General features: G+C 46.4%; 1 protein-coding gene across 1 annotated transcript in view; it reads right to left on the bottom strand.

The window, feature by feature from the left end:
* The window catches only part of POLR3E (RNA polymerase III subunit E), a 27,077-nt gene extending 4,826 nt beyond the window's left edge, over positions 1-22,251 (bottom strand). Inside the window, exons 1-18 of the mRNA XM_079320394.1 lie at positions 22,113-22,251; positions 18,737-18,818; positions 17,582-17,632; positions 16,846-16,923; positions 15,224-15,339; positions 14,875-14,957; positions 14,042-14,149; positions 13,746-13,795; positions 13,330-13,449; positions 12,723-12,808; positions 11,672-11,716; positions 11,496-11,587; positions 11,037-11,157; positions 8,958-9,039; positions 6,807-6,866; positions 5,722-5,879; positions 5,384-5,448; positions 3,453-3,949 (exon numbers count right to left, since the gene is read on the bottom strand). Coding sequence (XP_079176520.1) covers positions 3,453-3,949; positions 5,384-5,448; positions 5,722-5,879; positions 6,807-6,866; positions 8,958-9,039; positions 11,037-11,157; positions 11,496-11,587; positions 11,672-11,716; positions 12,723-12,808; positions 13,330-13,449; positions 13,746-13,795; positions 14,042-14,149; positions 14,875-14,957; positions 15,224-15,339; positions 16,846-16,923; positions 17,582-17,632; positions 18,737-18,772 — 1,848 coding nt within the window. The 5' untranslated portion in view covers positions 18,773-18,818; positions 22,113-22,251. The remainder of the gene's footprint in view (positions 1-3,452; positions 3,950-5,383; positions 5,449-5,721; positions 5,880-6,806; positions 6,867-8,957; positions 9,040-11,036; positions 11,158-11,495; positions 11,588-11,671; positions 11,717-12,722; positions 12,809-13,329; positions 13,450-13,745; positions 13,796-14,041; positions 14,150-14,874; positions 14,958-15,223; positions 15,340-16,845; positions 16,924-17,581; positions 17,633-18,736; positions 18,819-22,112) is intronic.

Below are 22,251 nucleotides of genomic sequence, written 5' to 3'. Positions count from 1 at the left end.
GTTTTTGCATGTTTTGTTTTTGCCCCCATGTGCCAAGCTAGAGAAACACATTCAGGTTTTTTTAAGCAGAAGCCTCACACTCCTGCAGACAGGAAGGAGCACAACTGCCTCTCCCCTCAAAAAAATAAAATACCATCCATTTGTCTTAACATTTCCCCTGGGAGCAGTGACTAATGAGCACTGCCTGGAATATGCCTTCACTCCTGACATGTCTCTTCCTGGCTGTCACTAAGGATTTATTCCCTGCTAACTGCCCAGACCTAAATCAATCAGCTATGAAAAGCTAACAAGCCAGTCCCAATTGTTCCAGCATCCCTCAATCCTGGCTGCTCCTACAAACCAAACCTTTCTTCCCAGCCTCCCTCACACCAGCCAAAAGACTTGTGCATCACAGAGTGAAAAGATCAGCATTTCCTTTCATGCTCTGCCTCTGATCTTATTGCAAAGGGGAAGGGGTTTGTCCAGGGGGAGCTGCCTAGTGGGATTAGCAGCTTTGGCTTTCAGGTTAGTCCAAATGGCTGGAATACAACAAGGTTTTACACTTGGTTTAGAGCCAGGATTCAGGTTGACTAGGCTGACAGCACCTGACATAATTCTCCACCCATAAGAACACCTGCTGAGGAATAATCTCTCTTGTAGTTTTTCAGCAGAGATAAAATCAAATACTCCAGCTTCCCTCCACACAACAGCTGCAGCAGGAATGGCAAAGTGCAGCAGGGCACTGGGAGCACCCAGGCACAACCTGCTGGGCTGGACACAGTGAACCAGCACAGCCCTGAGTGCAAACCCCTCCTGCCTCAGCCACAGGGCTGAAACACAGCTTTACACTGAAACACAGCTGTGTTTATCCAGCCATTCTGGAGGAAACAGCTTCCAAACAAACACAATACTTAGTTGGGAAGAAAAACACACAGACTCTCCTCCTTCCAGCCTGCAGACTGCTGCAAGCACTGCTGCCAACAGCTCCCTGCTTGCCTGCTCCTGTCACACATCAGGGTTTCTTCAAAGAGACACAGCCCAAACAGCTTCACTGCCCTCCCATCTGCTGTCCCTTTGCTGGTTTATGTCACCTTCATCTCCCCAGCCTCACCCTGATACAGCTCTCTGCTACTTTAAAATCCATTTGCAAACACTTGGCCTGTGCCCTTCCTGCTCTGTGCCCTGGAGCTGAGGTGAACTCCCTGCTGCCCCAGTCCCAGGGCTGCCACATCCACATGGAGCCTCTCAGGGAGGAGCCCTTGGCTCTGGGAATTGTCTCACCCCAGCACTGAGCCACTGCCAGGCAGCCTCGAGTTACAGCTACACCAGATGGAAGGGGCTGAGTGTGCCAGAAAAAAAACTTATCAGCTGGAGTGATCCCAAAGGTGACCTGTTGATGCCACCCTCAGGGAGCCTGGCACTGGCTGCCCTCCCCTCCTGTCAGCACAGCCAGGCAGGGTGCACACAACACTTACATCATTTCCTGAGGCCTCAAAAATATCCTCAAGTTTTGGGCAGAACCTTGCCCCTGCACAGGCCATGGAAAGGAGCCAGAGCAGGAGCCAGTCCCCCCCAGGCTCCTCAGAGCAGAGTCCTGCAAGAACCTCCCAAGGTGGGATCTCAGGGACAGGCACTGAGTCCTGCCTGCCCAGGGCTCCTCTCTGTGACTGTCCCCTCTCCTCACCTGTCCCATTGCAGCACCAGCCCAACATTTGCTTTTCCTTTGCTTTTCCTGTGCTTTTCTTTTGCTTTTCCCTCCTGCTTGCTGAGGCTGAAGCACAGCAAGCACAGCACCCTGCAGCCATCCCCCTGTGGCCTCTCCTGGCTCCCCACAAACACTGTTTATCTCATGCCCCAGGTGCTGTTGGTCAGCTCTGAACACATCCTGCATTCCCCTGGGAAGGTTTCAATTGCCATTTTCAGCCACATGTTTTCTATAATAGGTGAGCACTCAAGCCAAGAGTGTCTTCACCCCCCACAGAACATCATTTTAATTACCTCAGATCATTGATTTTTATCACCAAAGCACTTCCAATTACAGAAAACTAATGAGTAACTATGAAATCCCACACTGAACAAGCCTCCAGGCTTTCCCTGAGCTCAGGAGCCCTTGTTGGGTTCTGACAAAATTGTCCAGGGCAACAATCAAGCAACACCAAAGTGTGGGAGCCTATGCAAAGAGAAAGCCCAGCCCCAGCACCTTTTCCATCTGCACAGAGCATCAGGGAGGCTCAGGGGCAATGATTTACATTGACAGCACTCCAGGCTCACACAGGAGAGCTCAAGGACTGCAGTAAATTCTGAATCAGAACTAAAGCTTGCAATAGTCTCCCCAAGAGACATTCCAGGCATCACTTCTGCAGGTCTCCTGTGACAGGGTTTCCACACAGAAGGAAGTTCCTGGCCCCTCTCTTCAGCAAGATTTTATTTTATTTCCAAAATCCCCAAATTTCCAAAGCAAACAAGCCCCAGTCCCAAGCAGCAGAGCAGGAATGTCTCAGCTGCTCACCATCAGCAGGGCAGACACACATTACACCAGGAGCAGGGAGAGCCTGGCCAGCACTGGGACAGTTCAGGTAAGCACCACCCCAGGACCTGGAGAGGAAGCAGCAAGCACCACAGCTGGAGCTCTCCCAGTGACATTTCCAGCCTTTACTCAGCTCCCAGGTGCTGCCACATGCACTTTGCACACGACTGAACATGTTCCTGCTGCCCCCCAGGCTCTCCCAGCCCTCCTGCTTCCTGCTCTTTTGAGCAGTTCACATCTTCTTTCTCCCCTCTTCCAAAATGCAGCTGCTCTCAAGCTCAACCTTCTGGTTGTTAACCCAATCAGCAGTGCCAGATGTCTTGTAAAATTAATTTCCTTTTAGGCTGTTTCCCATGCTGCCAGATTCCCTTTGCTCTCCTAAGCAATGCAGACTCCCAGCCCTGCTCTGTCTCATGCAATCACACAAGTCATTTCCAGACAGACAAAGAAACAGACACCTCAGCACAGCCTGGGAGGAAACAGAGTGGCCAAGGAAAGCTGCTGCAGATGGGTTTTGTGGCTTCCCCAGGCTCTGCTGGGTGTGTCCTGCTGCTCCCAGGCAGCCAGTGTCACCTTTCCTCTCTCAGCTGGTCCCTGTCCCTGAGGAAAGGAGCTTGTGCAACTCCAGGAGAGCTGATGGGGATCTGGAACTGCCTCAGATCATGTTAACAGGAGCAAGTTGGGACAGCAAATCTCTGTGACCCAACACCTTGGATGTGGAAACAGAGCTCCAAGGACAACAGGGCAGAGCCTGCCAGAAGCAGGACCCCAGACAGAATCCCAGCAACTTCAACACATCTAATATTGGATAGTTACTCCAAGCACATCTGTCCTTCTGATCCACCAGCACAGGACACCAATATTTCATATATCATATTTCACATCTCAGATGTTTAACCACCCCCCCATCCCTCCCCAAAGCACACCAAGGGAAAACCATACTCACAGGCACCAAAATCTGTTTGCAGCCAGTGTCCAGCACCATGTCCTGTAACATTTTGTCTGAAATGCCACTGAACAAGGTATGTCCTGGGGGCAGACTGGCTAAGTGAAGGTTAAATAACCGTTTAAGCTCACTCAGGGTGAGTACAAATTGTTTCTTAAATGTGGCAGACACAAATGCCTTCAGTTCCTGGGTGACCCTGTCCATGCAGCCCCCAGGCAGGTGGCCATTGACAGGCTCCAGGGGGCCCTGGGTGGGGTGCAGCCCATTCAGCAGCCCCTTGGTCAGGCCCTCCTGGCCTGAGGTGTCCATGGGCTCCTCCAGGCTCACGGGCTCCTCTTTGATGCAGATGTTGGGAACATCTGTCTTGGCTGAGCTGTCGTTGGATTTCATCTCTGCTTTCTGCTTCTGGAACTCCTTCTCCAGCTGCCCATAGTTCTGCTTGACTTTTGCTTTAGCCATGTTGACCCTTTGCTCCCCAGAAACCAGCAATGGATGAGCTGGTAAAAAACAAAAGGTACCATAAATCTCAGCAAGGCTCATAGGAAATAAAACCAGGAAACATCATCTGCTTATAAAATCTAAGGCATAAACCCAGCCTGTTGATTAGATTTTACATTAGTTTTGGGGAGTTTGTTGGCTTTTTGAGGGCAGTGTGTGTTAGTTTTTCTAAAATCAAATGCTTGGAGAAGTGTGCTCCAGTCAAGGAATCCAAAGCAAAGCGTGTTTGTTTAATCACCAGGGCCTTTTCCACAATGCAGGAAACCAGGATACAGAACTGCTCACACACCTCTGCTTGTGACCCAAATACTTCTCTGTCCAACAACTCTTCTTTTTGTCTTTTAGATTCTCTAGTGGGAATCCCCTGCCAGAGGCAGCACCAGGATGTCAGCAGGCACAGGGGGGAGTGGGAAGGGTTAACAATGAACACACTTGCAGCACAAGGTGCACAGCAGGAGAACTGAGACCCTCTGCTTAGTGTCACTACCCAGGAATGGGAGAAAGGGACAGGAAGGAGTTCTTTCCCATGGAACTCTGCACTTCTTCCCCTCTCCATACCCAGCCACCCAAAGGTGAAAGGAAGGGGTGTGTTGGCAGCAGAGGAATCCAGTCCTTGGCAAAGCAAGGAGTGCAGTGTTTGAGGCACACATGCTGTTATCTTTTCTGCTCACTAATCCTCTCCAAATAACCCAACACCTAATCCTTCTGAGCAGATCAGACACAGGGTATTGAAATGGATTCATGTGCTCCTTTGTCAGCTCTGCTTACATTCCTCAATTGCTCCAGTGTGTGGCACTGAGCCAAATGTCCAGTTAAAACTCTGGAATCTAAAGTTTTCACAATCTTTTGGGATTTTGGAGCAGCTACTTTAATACTCTCACTGGCATACACAGGGGAGAAGGATGTCAAAAACAGCTCCACACCTCCTAACAGCCTCCTGCCATTACACCCTCCAGCAATTGCCTGGCCCTCAACCACCCCAGAGAGTCCAGTGCAAATTGGGAAAGTAAAAAATCATCTCCTTCACATTTACCTGCAGTAACATTAAATTGTGAGGTGAGAATTATTTGTGTACTGGCCTTGTCTTCTCTCCCTTCAGGAGCTGGTTACACCCCACAAACTGCCTTAAATGAGCAAGTGGGTAAGAGAACCAGCTGATTTTAGAGTCCCCAGGGCCAGAGACTCCTCCTGGCTCTGCTACAAGGATGCAACAGTAGCTGGCATCACTCCAACTTCAGTGACATTAGTGCAGACCAAGATCTGCCTTAAATATTCCAGAGGAAACAGTAAGAAAGAAAAGACATTAAACAAGACTAGTCTCTACCACATTCAAAACCAGAGAGAAACTCCAAAACATCACTAAGGAATATGGATGGATGGATGGATGAATACATGCAAGTGTTCCAACATGATCCAAGCATAATTCCATTTACCTGATTGTGCCTCTTGTTTCTTTGGTGTCAAGTGCTCCTTTAAGAGATTATAGACCTTTTGTAATCTGAAAGACAAAGGCACAATATTCAGGACAGTTTCAGTTGTTATGTCTGCATTCTGCCATGCCAGCTTTAGCCACTAGCTAGAACATTCCATCTCTGCAGGGAGCCAAGAGCCAGGAATGACTTGAGTGTGCACTAATACCCCCCAACACACCACTGCCTGGGCACTGAGGGAGAAATCTGGAGGCAGGACATATCAGATTATCAATGTCTACAGAACCTTGGTACTGTTCTTTGCTTTCAGCATATTCCCCAAAACACAATAAAATATTTACTTGGCCTGAATGCCCATCCACAGCATCTGCTGCCTCTGAACTATATCTGGATGTTTCTTGACAAAATCTTCATCATAAGGGAGCATGAACTCCCAACCTTTGTTTATTCTTGCCACAGACATGTGCTCTAGGAAGTCTTTCACATCTTCTGGGCAAAGCTAAAAGAAAAAGAAAAAGCACAAGTAACATGGAAGGCAGTTTATAAAGGACAGATGCAGCAATGAGCATTGGGCTGATTTGGTGTGTGGGGAGCTCCAAGGGCACACACCCAGCTAAGTCAGAGATGCTCATCCTGCTCTGCAGCACCAACACTTTCACACACTGTTAAAAGCCCAGGACTTCAGAGAGCAGTGGTGATTAATCACCCCAGAGTCAAATAGCTCATGGCATGTTTTGTGAGGAAAAGGGAGTTTCCAAATTGAGATTAAAAGGCTCTGTGGGGAAGAGAAGCATATTCTACAATGTTAATCTTATGCTAATCAATGTTATTTTAGAGCTGCAGGCCAGACATGCTGCACCTACACATGCTCAGCTTTTATGCAGCACAGGTTCTTACACTTCAAACAGAGATGGTCTGTGCATAAACTGACTTGTGCTTTATCATTTTAGTGGATTTTAAAGTCCTTTTGACTTAATGTTTCCCATTCATTTGCCACTTTTAACAGAATGCTCAGGTGCCTGAGTTGCTTTAAAGTTTTTACTCAATATTGTAATGGCAAATGCCAACAGAAGAGTTGCTGGTATGACTCCCAAAGCAGAGCAGCTACTCTGGGCTGTGTAAGCACCTTCAGTCAGCTCAGCTCAAACTGTGCCCAGCCTTCCACTGAAACACAAGAGAGAACATGATGAACTCCAGTGGCTCAGCTACAAGGCTGTCTTGGAGTTGTGGAAACTTGTGGGAGCTGCTCAGAATGTTTTTCTCTAGAAAGAGTGTTATCTGTACCTGCTCCAAATGGAGAGCAAAGCAGGCTCTGTGAGAGGAAAGGCTTGCAGCAGCATCCACTGTCTGCACCCACACAATGCCCAGCAGCATTTGGCCAATTTAGCACCACCTCTGGATTTAGGAAGAAAAGGAATCCACTCACTTTTGTAACAGCTGCTACCTCCTTTCTCACAACCCAGCGATCCTGTGTGAACTTCCACATCTAGGAAGGGAACAAAAGAGGAAAACCTGGTGACTGCATGTAGCAGTGGCATTACTGAAGCTGTAGCAATGACCCTGTTCAATGATGTTACCACAAAAATAGAACCTCCATTCCTTTCAAGAATGTAGAAGTAAGTGATTCTCAGCCAGCCAGAAGAAAAACATTTTCTGGCTCCTCCTGTCCTCAAACAGCCACGAACACAGGACCAAAAGCTTTGAGAGTCCCTGGTGTGCCTTGGCAAACCTATGACTACAAAAGCTATGAGGAATCTCTTGAACTCAAACTCCATTTAGTTTCAAAGCAAAAAACCCCAACAGACAATAACAAACCCAACAAAACCACTGCAGTGATGCTGGGACCCCCACAGCTGAAGCTCAGCTTCTCACACACCTCACCATGAGCCTAGAGACACTCACACAGGGACCTGTGGAGGCCCTTCAGCAGCACAGAGCCCTTACAAAATGCCTGTTCCCTACTTCCACCCCCATCATCTCACTCACAGTCAAGATGTCCTGCTGCTCACACACTTCCCCAGGTAGGGGACAGCCAGGTGCTCTGCACTGCAGCTCCTGAGGTCCAAATCCTGCTGACAGGACTTGGGTAGAACACTGCCTGAACATGACCTTTCATTTCTTCCTGTCTCCATTTAAATAAGCTACAGCCTCTTTTAGTCTGTGTGCCTTTAACAATGTTAAGAATCCAAAATCTCATTACTGACAATTTCTTCCTGCCCTACAACGTCATCCATGCCTCCTTCTCTCTGCCCACAAACACACAAACCCAATCCACTCACTTCAGGGAACAGGACATTTCTGAACATAAATGTTTTCTGAACTTATTAATTACTTTTCACAAATATATCCAGGGAAATAAAGTTCACTTTTTAAGTTAGAACACATTTTCTCCACAAATGCAATACAGTATTACATCCTGAGTCATAAAACCAGACATTTCTCCTTGTCTGAAAGTCAGAAATATCAATCCTCTCTATTTTTTAACATTTTAGCTTTTTCCTTCTTGTAGTATTAATCAGCAAATTATTTGTCTTTAAGATCAACAGATCCATTTTCCATGGAAGGTGGATATTTGACAGCATTAATATGAAAATAATGTATCTTTTAATCTTAAATATTAAAACAGTATCCCTTTCTTAACTGAGCATAATAATTCTGGTCCCTGAACTTTACACATGACGTGTCACCTAATCTGCTGTGTCCTAAACACTTATGTCACTGGGTCACACCTGAATCCAGGTCTCCATATGGGCAGACATCAAGAGAAAAGTCAGCTTCAATCACCATCAGTTTGATCTTACAGGAGTACTTTAATACCCTTAAAGTCTCTTGCACAGCATTCTCCAGAGCTAAACTTTATGAACAAACTCTGCAAAAACAGTCAGGTCTAACTGAAACAAATGAGAGCTGTGCACTCATAAGATTTGCTCCAGGGAAGCCATAAACTGATTATGAACTTAGGAACCACTTAGGAACTTAATTCTTTCCATGGTCAGTGAAAATAAACACAATGCAGAGGTTGCTCCTTTTTGCTGTGGTTATGTGTGTGTTTACAAGACCTGCATTCATTTCAACTTCCATGTGCAGCTACTGCTCACAAAAGGTGCCTGGGAACAAAGTCCTCTCACTGATTAGCAGCCCTAGGGAATAAAGTCCTTTTAAAGATCAACAGTGCAAGCTCAGGGAGCACAAGGCTGACCCACACTGCCCTCCTGAGCCCTCAGTCCTGAGCCCATGGAAATAGAGCTGGAGGAACAAGAACTTCATTATCTGGTCCTGGCTGCTCTGCAAGCCCCACACTGTGAGGGCAATGTGATAGTGCTCAACAGCATGTGTTGGAAAGGGATGAATGCTGCTAATGACAGGTGATCTGAACCTGCCAGCCAGACACAATGTGAGCCTACACCAGCACTCCCAGGGCAGACTTGTAACAACAACTTCAGGATTAAAGCACAAACAATTTCCTTGGAGGAAACTCTGCACTGCACTGCAGCACAAGAGTTTTGCAATGCTGTGGCCTCCCAGGCAAGCTTCACCTGTGTTTTCCTTTCAAAACAACAAACACTTTTATACTTACAACAAAATCTCTCCCTCTACAGAGCACTTCTGCAGGAACTCCACTGTGGGGACTAGAAGTATCTTTTGGGTAGAGAACATCACTGTTAATTAAAAAGGAAGAGAAATTAGTTACTAGGTACTCCAGAAAAATAGCATTAATGAAGATTAACAAAACAAACATGTTCTCCCTGTTCTGCAGTTAAATTATACCTTTACCCAAAACATGGTTTTCATTAAAGGAATTAATATTGGTGTAATTACACCACTACAATTACATTGTGCAGAAAGGCTTAGACCAGCAAAGCACAGACTTGTGGCAAGCAGGTGTGTGCAATACAGCTACAAGCTCTGCTTTGTTCTTGCAAACCCACCCTCCCTTGGATCCATGTAAACAAGACCAGAATGTTCCTAAGAAGTGCTTAGGCTAACCTGGTATGCAGCCTTGAAGGCAGCATTTAGCCAAAATGCTGATGTATGGGCAAGAGAGTTTTTTGTTTCCTTCACAGCAATCAAAGGTTTTACAAAATGCAATACCCAGACCAACAGCCCCAAGATCAACATTACTCTGTGCCCCTGTCTGCTTGCAAGGCCAGCTGATGATGTGTTACCAGGTTCTCCAAAACCCCAGAGCAACTCAGGCTCATGATCTTGATCCTAACCAGACCAAGGAAATGTTCAAAGCTCTGATGTGTGCTGCCCTGTGCCCAAACACCCCATGCACTACAGATCCAAACATCCTCCTCAGACTAGCAGCAAGGAATCAGCTATAACCTAAGAACAATCTGAAGGCTAATATACTGTTTTTTCACTTGCTCCCAGCTTCCTCCTGTACCAGCTGGAGGGACAGCAGGGTTGCTGTAAGAGCTGGTCACATTGCTGATACAGCCATGTACCACAGCTGGCACACTTGGACTGGCAGCTGATGCCATTCATCTTAACACAGCTATCCCAGAGATTGTAAATCTCTGCATGCAGGGCTCCACGCAGGCAAAAAAATAGGAAAAAATTAAAATCATACTGCATTTTAGACTTCAATTCCCAGTAGGGTGCTCTGTCCTAACAGGAAGATGACACAGATGCAATCCATGTGGTACACTTTGTACCCCATGAGTTATTGAACAGTCCCTTCTGGAGGGTTGTTTTCAGCTGACTAGAGCAGCCTCCACTGATGAGCAGCAATGGGACTGCACACAGATCCTTACAGAACTGAATTTTGCTACGAAATACTATAGCTGATACTGGTTTAATCTTCTGTGTTTCTATTTGACACTAACCTCTGGAAAATTCAGAACAGCTCTCTCACAAAAGAACGTGAGTGCAGACATCAAAAACCTGTCACAACTCAGATGCAAACACAGATCACATCACTGCTCAGCCACAATCCCACATGAGACCGGTACTGAGGCATTATATCCACAGCAACCCTTTGGATGTGGAATAGCTGATTGCACTGAGACACAGGCAACGTGAAACCAAGGCTTTGGAGAGTTGGGAGTGCGGGGGTTTTGGGATGAATGGTTCCCGAGCGCTGCCGAAGCGGTGCCCGAGTAGTCCCGAAACGCTCCCGAAACGCTCCCGAAACGGTGCCGAAGCGGTCCCGAAGCGGAGCCCGAGCGCACCCGAAGCGGTGCCGAAGCGGTGCCGAAGCGGTGCCGAAGCGGCCCCGAGCGCACCCGAAGCGGTGCCGAAGCGGTGCCCGAGTAGTCCCGAAACGCTCCCGAAGCGGTACCGAAGCGGTCCCGAAGCGGAGCCCGAGCGCACCCGAAACGCTCCCGAAGCGGCCCCGACCGCAACCGAAGCGGTGCCGACCGCACCCGAAGCGGTGCCGAAGCGGTGCCGAAGCGGCCCCGAGCGCACCCGAAGCGGTGCCGAAGCGGTGCCGAAGCGGCCCCGAGCGCACCCGAAGCGGTGCCGAAGCGGCCCCGAGCGCACCCGAAGCGGTGCCGAAGCGGTGCCGAAGAGGCCCCGAGCGCACCCGAAGCGGTGCCGAAGAGGCCCCGAGCGCACCCGAAGCGGTGCCGAAGCGGTGCCGAAGAGGCCCCGAGCGCACCCGAAGCGGTGCCGAAGCGGTGCCCGAGCGCCCCCAGCCCGGCCGTACCTCTTCACCACCCAGTTTCCCTGGACCAGCAGCGCCACCTGCTGCACGCAGCGCAGCACGGCCGTGGGGTCGGTGCCCGAGCCCAGCAGACTCAGCAGGTTGGAGAACGGCATCACCTTCACTGCAAGGCAAACGCAGCGTCAAAAACTTAAAATCGTTAAAAACTTCCCAGAAAATGCCAAAGTGCAGGCTGTACATGCTCAGACCCCACATTCCATGCTATCATCAAACTAGAAATTTTTCTCATATTTGAAAATTGATGGAAGTGTATCAATAGTCAGATCAACTGTCACTGCTCTTTTTTAGGGAAAGACTTGGGATTTAGATTCTTGAGAGAATCAGAGAGCCAGACAGTCTGTCTGGTGGGGTGACAGAACTGGTAATACTGGGGAAGGCATCTTATCTGACACAACTAGAAGTCACAAAGTGAAGTGCAAATGTATTACAAAAGCTACAAACCGTTCTTCATCAGGATCTTGATCTGATCAGCAAGAGGTAAAGTTCTCAGCTGAGCCATAGACAGCACATTGCTTGGAGCCATTGGTTTGTCACTGCAGATAAACAAACAGATTTGCAGTCCATGAAAAAGAGAAACCAGCTAAAGTGAACTTTGAATCCCATGGACAAACACTTACTTCTCTTCCTCTACGCTTGGAGGCATCAGCATCATTAAATATTCACTAGAAGAAAAGGAAACATGTTATTTCAAATGCTTGTCTTGGGACTTGCCAGGTTTAAGTACAGTAATTTCTCACTTAGAGTAAACCTGTTTGTGTGAATCTACAAAACAAACATCAGCCTGAAAAGAGCTTCCCATTCCACTCCCATCTCCTTAGAACATGCACAAGCTACTGACATTCATCTGCCCAAAGAGGGAGTATGAACTAAATGTGGGTCAGAATCCCAGCTCTCTTGTACAGAAGAGGTGTTTAAACAGAGGATCTGCACAAGGAAATGTATTAAACACAGGTGCTCTGACAGCCATCACTGGGGTCATACAAAACTCCACAGGCCAAGAGAGAATCAGACCAGCAACAAGCAAAACTTCTGTCCCACCCATGCAATTACCAGTGTCTGTGAGAAAGAATCAGATCCAAAAGACTCTTCAGAACACCTACCACTGATTTACTGATGCTAAATATTAAGAAAAACATTTAACCAGAGCCAGACTGTGTCACTCCACTGCTACTTGGGCCATGGCTGCTTCAGAAGACAAGAAAGCACTGACTGCATTATGGAAAGCTCTGTAGAGCTGCAGTCACCAAGAAACACACACAAACACCTTTCAAGTAGTTTCAGTTGTCCCCACAAATCATAAAGGGAACTTTTATAAGATTTGCTAACAATAAAAGTTACTTCAGTGTATTAATTTACATTAACCAGAAGAAGCTTTTGTTTTGACTTTCCTTCACAGTATTCACAGTCCAAATAATGTAGGGTTGTGATAATGTACAAGAAACTACAACCCTCAGTAAAGAGGTTTTAATCTCAAGGGTAAAGGGAAACAAAGAAAGCAACCTCAAAAAGATGAGAGCTAGTTTGTTTCTGTATTTTTTTAAACAATTCAACTTCTATCATGAATAGGATTTTCAAAGAGCAGATTTTTAAATAATATATCTGCTTATTACTCTGAAAACAATCCCAACTAATTAATGCCATTTCTATAGGAGACCACCAAACCATTACCTGGGAGATTTAATTAATTCTGTGTTTTCAGCAAGGCCATGACCTTGACTGAATAAATACTGGCGCTCGTGTTCAGAACGGCTGTCCTGGAGAGGGGGAAAAACAAAAGTCATTAGCACATACTCAAAATACACACAGTGCCAGAGAGATGGGCTTCTCATTCCAAGCTATGACCACCCTGTCATCATTACATCACTCAAGTGTTCCACCTCCCTAACTGATGTTCTGCTTTCCCTTCCTTGTGTGATGCTCGTGTGATCAGGGAATAGTTCCCTTGCTATGCCATTGAAAGCTCCTGACAGACATGCACATGGCATCCAAACAGGATTTCTCACACCTGACTGAGTTTCCCAAGTCTTTCATGAAGCCCAGTTTATAACCCAAGACCCAAGTGATGCTTACACTCAGACTCCCCCCTTTATATTTATCCAGCTCTCAGTTTTGAAGTGTGGAGACCCCAAAGCATTATCCAGCAGAGGAGATGCAGGTCTGTTCCAGCTTACAGACCTCCTCTTCTTCATTAACTTTTGATGATCCCTGATCCCCAGGGGCCTGGATTTAAAACCAGTTCTGGACCTGGCTGAGCCTTCAGGCAGCACACACCTACCTTCAAGCCATAATAATGCAGGTGAACCCAGTGCTCTTCTGCTTGTCTCTTCTGCAGGAACTCATAGGACTGAACGCGTCGCTGTCGAGCTTGCTCAGTTTCAGGGCGGGAGAATCTCACCTAGAGGATTTGGGCATCACTCAAAACAGCCCTAAAACCCTTGGAAAAAACCCATCTGCATGATTGATTTGGTGTATCAGTAACAAGCTAGGGGCCCTAGCTCCAATGAATCATCACTTGCTCTCAGTGCCATCTTTATGCCTGTGCAACAAGGGCCAGTCCACCTGGTCTCTCCCACCCAAGCCCAGGGCAGCAGGACTAGCTGAGGTTTGCTGTCCTTTCATTTCACTCTGAATTGTCAAGCTTTCTTGTGAACTGTTGCCTGAACCAGTACAAAAAGGAAAATGTGGACATACAGTAATTTGCTTAACATCATCTTCAGCTTCATCCTGGGATGAATCACCACCTGCCAGAAAACACAGAAATAAACACACCACTGCAGTGAAAGAAGCAAAGCCAGTCTGGGGGCCCATGCAGGAAGAAAGCACACTGAGAACTCCACAGGCATGGGCTCAATCCCAGCCTGCCAAACCATGCCATGTATGACAGCACCACACTGCTCCTGTGACAGGACACCCTGTTGCCATGACCCTTCCAGTGGCAGTGGTGACAAAGTCCCCACCACTACCCTTTGTCACTAGCCAGAATTTACCTTCATTAGCAGCTTCTCTTTCTCGGTGTTTTGCATCAGCTTTGTCCAAATAAGTAAAGCTTGGCCTCAGCTGAAGAATTCCATGTAGTGGAGTCAAGTGAAGTTCACCTGAAAAAGAGAATTAATGTTGGTTAAAATTGATTTTTTCACTGCACAAGAACACAACTTTTCATTATCTCCCTGTCTCTGTAAAGCCACAGCTTCAATTGAGTATAAATATTTAATGCAGCAAAATGTAAAATGGGATTGAAGTGAAAAATTCATCCAGTGGTCAGGATTTCAAGGGAATATGAAAGACCAAGACCTGTTTCTGTTATTATGCCTTTTGTGCTGAAACCAGGTATTGTAGGGCCACATTCTGGCACAGGCCTGACCCACAATCCAGAAGACCCCCAGTAAAATAGTCATCACTGAAAACAATGTACATATTGTCACCCCAAATGACCACCAGACCAAAACTCTGTGATGGTCTGGGCAGTCAAGAGAGGGACAAAAAGTGCTGAACAGGAAAATGGGACAGACAAAATTAGATTAAGAAAGCAATACAAATAATGATAATTTAATGCTACAAGTGTATCATTTCAGGTCACCAGAAACTGTTAAGATTCTGGAGACATTTTCAAACCCAGGGTGTTCTTACACGATATTTACAATTTTGCTACACCTACTCAAGGACTCTTCAGATATTGATAAGGGAAGTTTTCCTTTCTTAAAAGACCCACCAGCAAATTAAAACCTAGGCCCAAAAAATAAAAAAAAAATCAAATAGGTCTTATCTTAACACTGAAATGAGTATGTTTCACTGATGTGAGGGTTATTCAAAAGAAACTTACCTTTTTTATAAACAGCAGCTGCATAGCGGGAAACATTACTGGCAGCTTGGGAAGAGCAAAAAGTTTGCTTGTCCATCAGCTTCCTGCAGACAGAGGAGGGCAGTGAGTTGCCATTCCACAGGTGCCAAAAGTCTGAAAGTACCAATTCTCAAAATGGATTCTCAACAATGCACCAGACAAATACCCATCACTTCTGCCTGCAAATCTGAATTCATGGTGCACCCCAGAATATGTAGGTTACTCTCAAGAATACTTGCTACAGAGCAGTGTCCAAAGCAGCCTCTGTAGCTGTACAGCCACTGCTATCTGTGCTCCCCCCAAAGGAAAGGAAGGCAGAGAGGACACCTACGAGGAGTAGGTGCTTGTTTCATCTGTGCATGTGCCATCCACGTTGAGAGCAATCTGCTCTCCCTTGCTGCGACAATAGTTTGGGTTCAAAGTATCAATGGCCATCTCCAGTTCAACCTGAAGAACAGCAGGGAGAGACAGCTAATTACATTCATTATCATGGAACAGCCCCAAACACATCAATTCAAACCCAGCCCCACACTTTCAAACGTTTCCACAGGTTTACAGTAAATTGAAGTACATAAGCAGCACCATTCAGATCTATAGGGCAAATCTCACACAGGGTTGAACAGCACATGGATGGGTTTGGTACAGAGAGGTCATTTAAACAAGCTGGATATACATAAATTCCCATGGACATGAATGGGATCAGAAAAAGCAGAGTTCTTTGGGCAGCCCAAAAATATACATTCACTTTGCTGGACTCCTTCCATGACATTATCAGTCTAATTTCCTTATCAGTTCAAATCAGGAGCACAAGCAACCTCCTTCAAGCCTCTCCATCAGCCAGGAGCCATTCAGAATCTCTCCCAAGATGGATTTCCTTCTAGTTTGACTACCAAGAACACAAAGTAACTCAGTCCTCTTCAGAGGCAAAGGCCTCCATTCTGCTGATTTGAGACTACAGCACTTAGCATTGACTTCAGTTACTCCTGACTTTCACTTTTCAGAGCACTGTAACAAACTCCAGATCTTTAGTTATAAGAAGAACTATTCCCCCCACTTCAGCTTTAAATTTCAGATAAATGTCCAAATATAAGCATTCTTCTGCATAATATTTCTATTTATATACTATGACAATACAGCACATATTCTTCAGGGTGTGCCAAAACCTTTATAAATTTGTGTATCACAGCTACCATCTTATTTTTTCTTTCCCTTTATGTTATTCATAAACTGAACTAGTTTCAAGTCCTTGGATGAGACAGCATATTTACAAAGGTTTGCACAGGGTTTACACTGCAAATGTTTGCTGAATTTAATAAAAGACTTCATGAACACAACATGCATTCTAACTCCAAAGTTCACTGAAGCATTTCCCTCAACCATTTCCCAGAACCAAATTCTAGTAACACAGACATCTACTGCTGCAGTTTAAATAGCACATTGTAAAAAAATAGCCAGAGTTCTGGGATACATTTGCAAGCAAGTGTAATGACTACCTTTGGCTATACTTTACTTGTAGTGATTTCAAAAGGACTCCTGATGATTCACTGGCAGGCAAGACAGGAATCAAGACTTGCTCTGACACTGAGACAGAGGATGGCTCTAAGGCTCAATCCTTCTTCAACCCTTCTCTGAATACTGTAAAGACCCCTTCATTCAAGCTGTTTTCACACAAGCATCCATACACTGAATTAGCATTAGTAACTACATTTCCATGAGTGATTCTGTTTTCTATTAAAATAGTGGCTTTCCCACCATGATTTATAAAAAACTACTTTTATTCTAAACTCTACCTTACAGACACAATAAAAGACACTTCATACCTTCAAGCACAGAGATCTGATCCTGCAAGTAGCTGCATGGTCAGAACAGCTCAACAGCACAATGTGCTTTTCTAAAGTACATTCTGTAAATCATGAACAAATTTCTACAGACTGGACTCAAATGGTGACCAACCTTTTGCTGCTTTGGTTTTATCTTCGCTGATAAATGTGTAACATCATCGTAGGTCATGGAAGCTGGGCGAATGGGATACTGGAAAACAGATCATTTCATACACCCCTCTTCTTTCAAAGATCAAAGATTTTCACAGAAAGTAACTCAATTTCCCCTCACATGCAAATCCACTTGGCAGATCTCAGAGACAAGATACCAAGAAAAGACATTAATTGACTGATTTGTGAGTCATCAGGGAATTTGGGAGCATGATCTAGAAAGTTTGTTGTTTTCCTCCCAATCCTCTGCTTTTGTAACTTCACAACCCTCTTCCTGCCCCTCACACACCACAATAACCTGTAACACAGGAAAATAGTCCCACTTATTAGTCCAGCAGGAAAAGAAAACCTTATCCCTCAGCAACAACTCTCTGGAAAGTTATTAGAAGTAAAATATCTGTCATTTTATAGAAGTAAATCTAGCTTAGAAAGGCCACATGTTGCTGATGAGGAGAGCAGACCCAGGTTTAGCCACATGGGTGTTTCCTCTGAGCCCTCTGGGAATCACACTGAGAGCACAGTGTGGTATCCCAGTGAAATCTCCCAGCCACAGCAGCATCCTGCTAAAGCTGCCAGGTCTCCAGCACACCCAACCTGCCTCACTCCTGCCTCCAAACTGAGACACAAACAGGTTCTCTATGCCCAAGATCTTGGCAGACTGAAGCACTAAATTACTGCATAAAAGGTAAGTGCAATACCTGAAACAGATAGAGCTTCTCCAGTAGACTTCTGGCCAGGAACACATCAATCTAAAAAGCAAAACAAATAACTTTCATTAGATGCCAACTGTAATAAAAGTATAACCCTTAGAGCTCCAATACTGACAACATTAGCATTTCATTATGAACTCCAATATAAAACAGATTTGTGACTCTCTTGTCAAAAGTTTCCCCTCTGCTGACTTTGACATGAAATTCTGCAGTTGGCTTTTTTAAAAACCAAACCTAAAAATCCCACTACCAAGAGGCAGAAGACAGTGGCTCTAGCTGTGTTTTTCCTCTCTAAGGAAACTTGGCAAACAAATGTGAAGGAAGAAATTTTTTTTCCTCCAAGGATCTAAAGCAAATCTGTTATCACAATTATAGAAAGAGGAGGAAGTCCTCAGTTTGGCAGCACAACTGAAAGGTAAGTTTGTTACTGGTATTTTGGCATAAAAATCTTTCTAAATTAGACAAGAGACACCCACACCCTCAAGCTGATTCAATACTTGCATTTGGCCATCAGAACTGAAAATGCACAGATGTTCCATGAATAAGACACATGGAAGTTGCCATTTCAGATACACTCCTGGCAATTGCCACTCCTTTTCTCATGGCTTTTCAATTTCTATGGATTTTCCTTGTGCTTCTGGTGTGTAAACTCAGATATCAAGTGACAAGACACTGTGACCACTTCTTGGGACACAGCAGTCCTTTACAGAAGTCCAGACTCAGAACACACCTCCTGACTTCAGCAGAAAGCATGAACACTGCAGATTCATGTTTAACAGATATTAACTCATCAAAGCCATTCCAATTCTTTCAGCTCCCAGAGACATGCAATGAAGTTCACTGGAAGCACACAATGGTAGAAGCAAATTCCCCATCTTCTCTTCTGCCATGCACAGAATACAAAGGGTGAAAAATGTGAGCTGCATCTGCCAGCATGGACAAGACTACTCTGACAAAACAGATTCCATGAGCCCTTGGCCCACACAACATCATTCTTTGTACAGTGCCAGCCATTAACCAATAAGACAACCACTGATGTTGATGACACATTGTCTCAGCAATGTTGGAACACTGGGAATTGTAGTAATAAAAATAATTAAAAAATTCTTATGTACAATCATTGTTGCCACAATGCACTTTTACCTCTTGTATAATTGGATCATCTTCTTCATTTGCCATGCTAGGATAAAACAAAGCTTTTTCTTGGCTTCTTCCTTGGCACAACCTGAAAGGAAACAGGAATGTCATATGAATAATTTCATCTGTGTCACATACCACATGCAGCTTAGAGTATTGTTCAAGTTAACTTGGTTCCTTTCAGTGATAATCTCTTTAGTCTGTATTTTGAAGGAATGTATGTGCTTGCATGAACAGATCCCTGATATTCAACAATCTTGACCAAAGGCCACAAAATTACAGAGACAAGCAAATGTCTCAAAACCAGGTAAACTGCTGTAACTTTGTTGGAAGCTGCAGGTATTAAAAGAGCCCTGAACCAGCCCTATAGGGAGGAGAAGCCTTTTGCACTTGCATAAAGTGTATCTTTTCCACACTGTGTAACAGTAACACACAGACAGAAGGTGTTTCCAGCCACAACTGGCCCTGCAGGGTCACTATCTCAGATATTCCAGTCTGGGAATACCCTGATTTTCATTTCATCTCCCTGACAAGCTGCAGCCTTGTCTCCTGACCTGCCACTCTCCAAACTGAACTATAAAGGAGAGTTCCTAAGCACACTGCTCTGCATTTCCTGGACTCCTCCAAAACCACCAGAACAGCAGATTTTCCTTCATAACTATACCAACTGCAATGAAAATAAAACTCAGATATTAACTGAGGACTGGACACTCTGGAACAAAAGTTCATTATGTTCAATCCAGTGCTGGAGTCAGTGTTGTGCCTGGTTCAGACAGCTGAATAAAAAATGATCTCTCAGCTAAAGCAACAATAGTTTTTCCCTGCCGAAATCAAACAAAAGGATTTACAAATTATTTGGGATGCCACTGCAACAATGTTAAGACACTGTTAATCAACCAACATGGGTCAAGATAGGCATTAGAAAAAAAGATCTCTCATAAACTGACCAAGGAAAGTTTTAGCAACAAAGATGATTAGGCAAAGAAACAAGATTTGTGTTCAGGAACTCTCCCACACTGTCCTTGAGGACAGCTTGCTTCTTTGCTGGGCCTCCTATGGAGGAAGAGAAAAAGAAACAAGCAGCATCCAGGATCAGCTGGGAAAGAAGGAACCCAGCATCCACATTACATCTAGAAAAATGTCATTTTTTCAAATACTCAAGCCACCACACAATTTAAGCAGCTCAGTATATTTCAGCTGACATAGAGGCTTCTCAAATATCACACTGAAGTACACACAGTTATCTAAGAAACGTTTTTCAGAGAGGTTAGACATTCTGGATACAAGTGTTAGTAACATCCATTCAGGCTTACAGGGTTTTTGTCATTCCACCTCAAAATATTTTTCACTTACACTCTCTGCTACCAAAAACGTGCCCCTCCCAGTACTGAGCTGGCATTTTCCATTTCCATCCCAGGGTCTTTGTACTATACATATGTATTTGAAAAATTATGACTTAGTATTTCAGATTCCTATCTGAAATTAATTTTGTAGAAATTCAAAACACCTTCACAGCAAGAAGCCAGTACCTTATCCACAGACTGGGCTGTGAGCAAAACCCTGAGCATGTGATATCTGAGTGATATCAATGTTTTCTGTGATCAGGAACCCAACTCCTCCCAGAAATACACACTACTATGTTTTAAAGAAATGAGATTTATCAGTTCCATTTTTGCTTTCCCTGCTCATGTCCCCTGGGTGGCCCAACACCTGATAACTCTGTATAAATGGAACAAATGCAGTTTGCATTCAGCACAGAGCTGATGGTGGGAGGATGCCCCAGATGTGTGAGGACATGTGGTAACACCCAAAAGGTGGAACACTTGGGTCCAAACCCTCCTTCCTCACACCCCTGAGAGAACCAGGATCCACCCTTCCCTTCCCCAGCCTGCATGCCAAGTATCTGCTAGGCTTATTCTCTCTCTTCTGAGAAAGTTATTTCACTTTTGAGAAGAGAAATTAAGATTCACTGGGCTAAGAAAGGACAGAGAAATTCAGCCTAAATCAGTGATGAAGCAACTGAATCCTGCATTTCACTCTGAGCTTAAAAGGGCATTTGAGTATTAGAGATTTAATTTTATTTTACTACCAAAAAATTTCAACATAACTGTAAGGAGGTAAATTGCAAACCCACACATCATTTGATACACAGACTTTTAGTCAGGCCTGCAAGAAATGCTCCAGTATTTCATTTTACCTAAATTCATCAGTAATAATGGAACCCTCAAAGCGCTAACACTGAAATGTGAAATATTCTTCATCTAATCATGCACTGCCAAGGAAAGGCCAAGAATTCCTGCTGGATCAGTGCCTGAAAGTATAAATGCTGAAACAGGACCGTGGGGAAAGTGCCATCTTCCTGAATCACTACAACTAACTCTGGCAAGGGGCTCTGAGCAACCCTCCTGCTCAGGGTGACCCAGGGCACACAGCAAAATGGAAGCTGCAAAAAGAAGCTGAAGCACCTTCCACACATCTATGATAACTATAATTTTGACCCAATTACTTGCTTCTTTTCCTCCTTTCCTGCAAGCAGCTTTGCACAGTCATCTTCAGGCAGTGAACCCACGAGGGCTCCTCTGCACCAGGAGCTCTCTGTGGAGTGTCAGCGCAGCAAACCTTTGGGGTTTAACAGATTATGCATCAAGCACAAACCTTTCTCTGCCACCTCACACGTGTGGAGCGCGGGACGTGCCCGGGGTCACTGCGGCCGCTCCGGGACAGCCCCGGGGCAGGTGGCGGTGCCCGGGCCGTGCCCGCCCTGTGCTGGCACTGCAGCCTGGCCGCGCAGGGCTGCGGGCAAAGGGGCGCAACCCGCCCTGACCGCGGGGACGGAGCGAATCCCCCGGGCGGCACGGCACGGCACGGCACGGCACGGCACGGCGCGGCGCGGCACGGCACGGCACGGCACGGCACGGCTGAGCCCCGCAGAGCCGCTGCCAGCCAGGGGCAGCCGCTGCGCTTCGGGGCGGCTGCGCTGAGAGCTCCCCGGGCTGAAGCCGCAGGGTTGCGGGCAGGACCGGCCGGAGCCGCCGCTCTCAGCCCCACAGGACCGGCGGGGCGGCCGCTCTCAGCCCCACAGGACCGGCCGGAGCCGCCGCTCTCAGCCCCACAGGACCGGCCGGCACCCCGGTGCTGCTGAGGCAGCCGAGGGCCCGCGGCTGCGGCCGGACCCCGCCCGTCCCTCCAAGCGCCCCGGCCCGTGCCGGGTCCTGTCAGGGCGCTGCGGCCCCGCTGCCCCCGCGGTGCCGAGTCCTCGCAGTCTCGGCTCCGGGGTCCTCCCCACCACAGCCCAGGCCGCGCTCCACCCCCGCCACCGCCCGCAAGGCCGTCGGCGCCGGGTGCGGCCCCGGGAGGCGCAAAAGCAGCGAGCCCCGCGTACCTGAGTGCGGGCCGGGCGGGCGGCGCGGCGCCGCTCCCCGCTCCGCTCCCCGCGTCGGTGGGGCAGCGGTCAGGCAGCCGCCATGTTGGTGGCCCCCGGGCCGGCACGTGGGGACGCGGCGCCTCCTCCTACCCACAAT

This window comes from Erithacus rubecula (genome assembly GCF_903797595.1).
Source record: "Erithacus rubecula genome assembly, chromosome: 17".
NCBI classification, from domain to species: Eukaryota; Metazoa; Chordata; class Aves; order Passeriformes; family Muscicapidae; genus Erithacus; species Erithacus rubecula.
This window is presented reverse-complemented; position numbering and strand designations above follow the sequence as displayed.